General features: G+C 39.8%; 1 protein-coding gene across 1 annotated transcript; it reads right to left on the reverse strand.

Moving 5' to 3' along the window:
• Positions 1-1,679: 1,679 nt before the first annotated feature.
• On the reverse strand, positions 1,680-6,287 carry EXOSC3 (exosome component 3). Its single transcript, XM_026714570.2, has 4 exons — positions 5,970-6,287; positions 4,772-4,921; positions 3,604-3,755; positions 1,680-2,337 (listed from the first exon to the last, which is right to left on the reverse strand). Exons 1-4 carry the CDS (start codon positions 6,261-6,263, stop codon positions 2,136-2,138), a joined length of 798 nt encoding a protein of 265 aa, XP_026570355.1. The 5' UTR covers positions 6,264-6,287; the 3' UTR covers positions 1,680-2,135.
• Positions 6,288-6,686: the final 399 nt, after the last annotated feature.

The raw sequence follows: 6,686 nt of genomic DNA on the forward strand, positions 1-6,686 counted from the left end.
TGACCTGCCTTAGTTTGAATTCAAATTCAGCCAGATATGGCAGCCCACTGGATGCACGTATGTGTATTATTTACACCTGCATTTATGTTTCTCCCTGGACTTAAATCAGAGATTTGGAATATTGGCTGGGTTCATTTTTCATGTTCCTTGCCCGTCTTCCTTTTGCTTCGGAGAGCTGGCCAAGACATCCACTTACTTAAGCCCCAACCTTGATAAATAGCTTCTTTTTCCTAATTAATTCTCCAACCATAGCTGGAAAGTGACCCTTTTTTTCACCCTTCTAAGGTATTAATTAGAAAGTAAGGAAAGGGAAGACGTGACTTTTATTTTCTCTATAACCATGACGTGCCAGACAGGAATTTGATTTGGTCTGTGTAAATAACACAACCATAAATCTGGCACAAGGGTCAGCATTCTTTCCTTCTGAATCTAGGAAAGTGACACATTTACAGCACAGAATAACATCAGAATAACCTCAATTTTTTTTTACTTGATTTCGTTCTCATTTTTGATACCTTAATTCCTTCCTTCGAGCCATGATTTGGATTATCCTCAGCCCCAAAATAATAAAATAAAATTAGAGGTGGAACTCTCGCCTCACAATCAGCTGTGAGTTTGATCCTAGGTAGAGATTAATTTTGGAATAGACTCTCCTGCTGAGCAGGAATGTGTGTGTGCGTGCGCGCACACACACATATTCTGCAGGCCAACAAACAAAAACCTAACCGGAAATTGACTCATCAAATAAAAGCACTAAATAAGAACAATGAGTGAGGGTCCATTCCAACTTCTTTGTACTTAACTTAGGAATGTCCTTTTTTTCTTATATATATTTGCTCTGGAGAGTTGTGTGCTCAGAAGATAGTCAGGCAAGCAACCTTTTTGCAGATTTCTGACAGAACCTTGTCCATTTCACAAGACAAAAGGCACTGATTTAAACCAGGGAAGAGGCCGTGCATTAGATCTCCTCCATGGCTGACCAAAGGCAAACAGATCCCACTTTTAGAAAAGGAGAGATTCAGCTGCAATGATCCAAACCCAGAATCGATGTCCAGAGTCAATGATCTTGAGAAAAAGCACGGCTGCTTTGAAATGCTTTTCGTTGCTGCATCTGCCCTTAAAGCCCTTCCTGCAGCATAAAAATGCCAGATTTTAATGCTCCTTGGAGCATTTCTAAGCTGCTGTCTCAGCTGCTTCAAGGCTAGCCATTCTTCTAACCTGCCATGTATGCATTTAACTTTAAAAAAATAGCAAGGAAAACAATTCCACAATTACTTTCGGAATCAGTACAAAATAGCAAGTAACCAACACCAGATAAACCAAGAATAGAAAGGAATCAATAACACAGGGATACAAAATAGCAAGAAATCAATACCACATCATAAGTCAAACTAAAGTTTTGTTTTTCTTAAAACGTCTGCCATTGTTATTTATCCCATTTGAGTTAAAACGTTGCGTCCTTGTTTTGGCTCGTCACAAACAGATGGATCATGTTTTAACTGCAACGTTTGGTTATATTTTTATGCTTTGAGAGAAAAGCAAAATAAATGTGTAACTGAGAAATCTAATTCTATGCCAAACGTTAATTTTGCAATCTTTTTTTTTAAAAGCTGTATCCGAAGGGTTAAATCTTTGAGATAAACTTAGTTTTCTGGCGGTTGATTTTTTTAACAGCAGTATATTTCTCTGGTAATCTTTATTTATATTTTGTTTTTACAACATCTACTTTTCAGAATAAAAATCCAACTCAGTCTTATGCTCATGATACATGTACATTCATCTCAGTGAATTAAAAAAAAAATCCTCTTGAAAAAGTCTGTACACACCAGTATTTGCAAATAAAATGAAATGAAGATCAAGTTAAAAAATAGCAAGTATTTCCTTTCTTTAAATCTTCAACCAACATTTACAAGGTAGTAGTTTGGAAATCTTTACAAAAAGTCCACTACTAACTACAGAACTTCCCATTTAAAAAATAAGCAGGAGAGAGTATAAGAAACAACAACTAAAAATATAGACAGTAACGGTTCAAGTTTGTATTTACCATATACCTATAAAATATTTAAATATGCAGCATTTTCTATTTCTCTCTCTGGAAATTTATCACGTGACATCATTCTCATCCTCTCCCCCCATCAGTTTTCTAACAATTTTGCAATTACACCTTTCCTCTGTTTGGCTGTCATGTGCTCACAAGCTTCCAGAACATTTGCTATTATTAAAGTCTGTTGAATTGTTTTGGCTTTTACCCAGATTCTTCCATTCATTCCTAACACTAGCTCAAAAGGATATAGTTGTCCCAAATCCCATATGATTTCACAATCTGGAGCCAAGAGTCTGAAATTAAAACAATGGGGAGAGAAAAAAGAAAAGAAATCAATTCATGACATCAATCCAATCTCAATTCCTAATAGATTATTTTCCTTTGAAACCCTAGCCAAATATCCTTGTTAAGACTGCTTTTAATTTCTCCTTTCTGGAAAAGTAGAATTGTTATCAAATGAGGCCTAAGATCTGCAGTCTATTGTTTCATGTAAAGATATAAAACTATTTCTCTATAGCTTTTGGTGTGCAATTTTCCCTTGGTTAGTTTGTGTGTTTGTATGAGTTCAGAGTAGCAAAACTGAAAATGCTGATGAGATCTGCGCATTGAAGAGAGCTAGTGCTGATGGCGAGTGAAATCCATTTAGTACTTTTAGACAAAAGGGAAAAGAAACCAGAAGTAAAAACAACAACAACAGGAATCTAAATTTACTGTACAACTCAAGACCCCAACTGAACCCAAAGTTTATGTTGCTAAGTGAGACATTTGGTTTTTTTTACTATTATTAAAGTTTTATTTTATTACATAAAATACAAAGAAGAGAAGAAAAAAATAGGAAATTAAGGGAACGAAAGGGAGCAGGGAAAAGGGGGTGTGAGATACAAGGGGAAAGACAGAAAGAAAGGGAGGCTTTTTTAGTACTTTGAAGGGGAAAAAGGGTGGAAAAAGGGGTTTCCCCCCTTTTTCTTTTCAGTAAGGTCAAAGAATTTCAAAGGATACAATGAATTTTGTAAATAAAAATGGTGATAGCTCACAAAGATAACTAGATGCAAATAGAAATACATGTTATTTCCATAGCAAGGAAGGTAAAGCTGGAACAGTTCAATTGATTATTTTATTCAAAGAGGAAAGTATGTTCTTATTTGGGTATCACTTCTGGAATTGGTGCTTGGGAGCGGGGAAAAAATGAAACATTGACCTTGGTTTTGTGGATTAGACAGATTTGGTGATATAGGAATGGCAAGTCATATATCAAGGTGTAAAAGCAAAAAGTTGAGGTTGGGGTGTGTTTATCTTGTACTGCACTAGAGTTGGAAGTCTAAGAGCTGGAAGTCAACGCTAAGGGAGACATGTGTTAAGTGAGTTTTTCCCCGTGTTACGACTTTCCCTCGGTTGTCGTAAGTTGAGGACTACTTGTGTTAACTGAGGACTACCTGTGTTAACCTGGGTTAACTGATGAGGCCTAAGGTCGAAGGTTTTTAAAGGAAGAAACCTACACTAGGAAACATGGCAAAGGCATACACGACGTAGTTCCGGAGTATGAATTCCTCCACACCTACTTTCTTATCAGGCCTAGCGAGACCTTGAATAAGAATCCATCCTGTCCTATGATTCCCATGCCGTTCGCCCGGCCGCTGCTGTCTATGCAGACCATCTCGGGTTCCATGTCTTTATTGGCCACGATGAATTGGCCGTAAATAAGGTCACCCACCTGAAGAAGGAAAAAAGAAACAGCCATTCAAATAGGGCAGATTCGCGTTCTGCTATTTTTCACCAGAAGCGCCAAGTGAGGCCCACTTCGGTTGGGTCCTCATCAGGGGAGGCTTCAAAAATTTTAGCAAAGGGTTTCCTCTGCCCGGTTGCTGGATTGTCCCCCCGGGCTCCAGAGGTTTTCCTCAAGAGAAGCTAATGCTTTTAGCGGCAATACATAACTATGATTATACTTAATATTTAGCCTTCAGTAGACCAAGGAGCTGCGTTTCCAGTTCACATTCTCATACAATCAGAAGATGTATCTGACAATCTGCTTGCTATCTCATATGCTCATATGTTCCCCAAAGGTTTGCCTGCTCTTAAGATAATGCCTTTGAAATTTAAATCACCCATAATGAATGTGCTGGTATTAAAGCCGACCCCACTGCAGCTTCTTAAAATAGCTATGTCTTACTGCAAGGAATAAACCCAGCCGCATCTATTTCTATCCGGATTAGCAGTACTGATTGAACACACTGTTTTTTTATTTAGTTCATGTCCAAATCAAACCTCATGAGCCGTGGTGGCAGAATAGTTAGAATGGAGTACTGCATGCAACTTCTGATCTCTGTCGGCTGCCAGCAGTTTGGAGTCTCACCAGGCTCAGGGTTGACTCAGCCTTCCCTCCTTCCAAGGTGGGTAAAATGAGGACCCAGATTGTTGGGGGCCAGAGGCTGACTCTGTAATCTGCTTAGAGAGGGCTGCAAAGCACTTTGAAGCAGTATATAAGTCTAAGGGCTACTGCTATACTGCCAAAATGAGGCCACCTCTTTGGCTTTGTCGTTGGCCAGAAACAAATCACTTTCAGTCCAATCCACAAGATCAAACCGAGAAGCCAGACCAAACATGCTGACGTTGAACACCAAACCCTTAAGTCACGGCTCAAATCCCACCCAGGTCTGCTCAGAAACAATCCCTGGGGACAACAGGATGTTTTCCCGCTCCTCACTCGTGGTGCTTGAGGGGATCCCTCACCTGCACATTCGGCCTGTTCCTTTTGGTGGCCCCTTCAAAGGCCAAGTAAGAGAGAGAGGCATGCTCGCTGCCTCCAACATCCAGTTTGAATATGTCCCCAGCTTTGGCTGTCACTATGCCGATCACGTGGTCTCCCTTCACTGGGACATACTGGCAAAAATAAGAAAAAAATTGATTTTTTGTTTTGTTTTAGAGGGTCAGAAAACAAAGCAGAGGTATCATGCAACCATCCTCTTCCCTGCAATCCACTGTGAATATAGAGTGTTTTTTTTCTTGCACTTTATGATTCTTGACTCTTGGGGAATGTATCTTTTCTTTTATGTACACTGAGAGCATTTGCACCAAGACAAATTCCTTGTGTGTCCAATCACACTTGGCCAATAAAGAATTCTATTTCTATTCTATCCTATTCCTATTTCTATTCTACATAAATACAGCATGGATGGATGGATGGATGGATGGATGGATGGATAGATGGATGGATAGATAGATAGATAGATAGATAGATAGATAGATAGATAGATAGATAGATAGATAGATAGATGATGGATATGGGGGGATGGATAGATGGATGGATGGATGGATAGATGGATGGATGGATGGATGGATGGATGGATAGATAGATAGATAGATAGATAGATAGATAGATAGATAGATAGACAGCAAGATATGGATGGATAGATGAATGGATGGATGGATGGGTAGGTAGGTAGACAGACAGACAGACAGACAGGTAGATGAAAGATGACATATGGTAGATGGTAGATAATAGTAGATGATAGATGATAGAGATAGGTAGATAGATAGGACAATGATAGAGATGGATGGATATAGACACATAGACAGACAGACAATCTATGTATCCATCCATCTCTATCTTTATGAGTATCTGTGTTTGTATATAATTTAATATGTTGATATCAGTTATACATTTATAAAAAAATTAAATATATAAATTTATATCAGTTACATATTTTATATAAACTACATTTTATATAACCATATATGTCACAATATGAGTGTATATGCTTTAAATATCATTATAATTTATAATTTAATATAATTAATTTAACACAAAATTGCTGTGTATATTTTATTCTCTTCCTCCGTTTTCATAGCACAGCCAGGCTCTCATCTGCAGATAACTGGGGCTGCCAGTAGAGGAAGACCCCGAACTGCGCACGCGCGGCCTTCTTACCCGTTTCTGTTGTGAGTCCACCCAATAGGTTCCCCCGGAACTACTTCCGCTCCCACTTCCGGTCGGGGCGGAATGGCTACGGTACCGTAGCAGGCCGCATTTGGTGACTAGCAGGCCGTCGGCGCCGCGTCTCAAGCCCGGCCCGCAAACCAACCGCCCCTTCTGCGGCCCGCTCGTAGTCAGGCGCAGCCGCTCGCCGTCCACCACGCCCTGGCCGGGCAAGAGCAACGCTTCCCCCGGCATGACCACCTGCCCCACCCGCGTCTCGGCAAAGCAAGTGGCGGCGCCCGCCATAATTTCAGAAAACGGGCCTTCGCTTTCCCCGCCGTGCGCCTGCGCAGAAGGAGCGTTTTCCCGCCGCTAGGCGATTGCCAAGTGCTCGAGTTTGAATCCTTGCGCACGCGCACATGAAGACCTGCATGTTTCGGATTGCAAAAAAAAGTTGCAATTTCTATACTGAATTTGTATATCCTCTTGCTTTTATCTGGTTGGAGAGATTAAGCAACCATTCATAGAGGGTGTTTATCCCTCCAAAGAGTGCAAAGAGCATCTAACCTCAGCAGACGTGGATTAAGATTTTTTTTTTGCTTATATATTTTTTATTATTTACAACCATTAAGTGTACAACACAGTGCAACCGTTTTGGCGTTATATTTGCCATACATGCAAAAATATTACTAGACCATTAACATATTATTGATACATTATTTACTTAAT

The sequence above is a fragment of the Pseudonaja textilis genome, chromosome 4 (genome assembly GCF_049901715.1).
Source record: "Pseudonaja textilis isolate UNSWEBS1 chromosome 4, rPseTex1.2, whole genome shotgun sequence".
Lineage (NCBI taxonomy): Eukaryota > Metazoa > Chordata > Lepidosauria > Squamata > Elapidae > Pseudonaja > Pseudonaja textilis.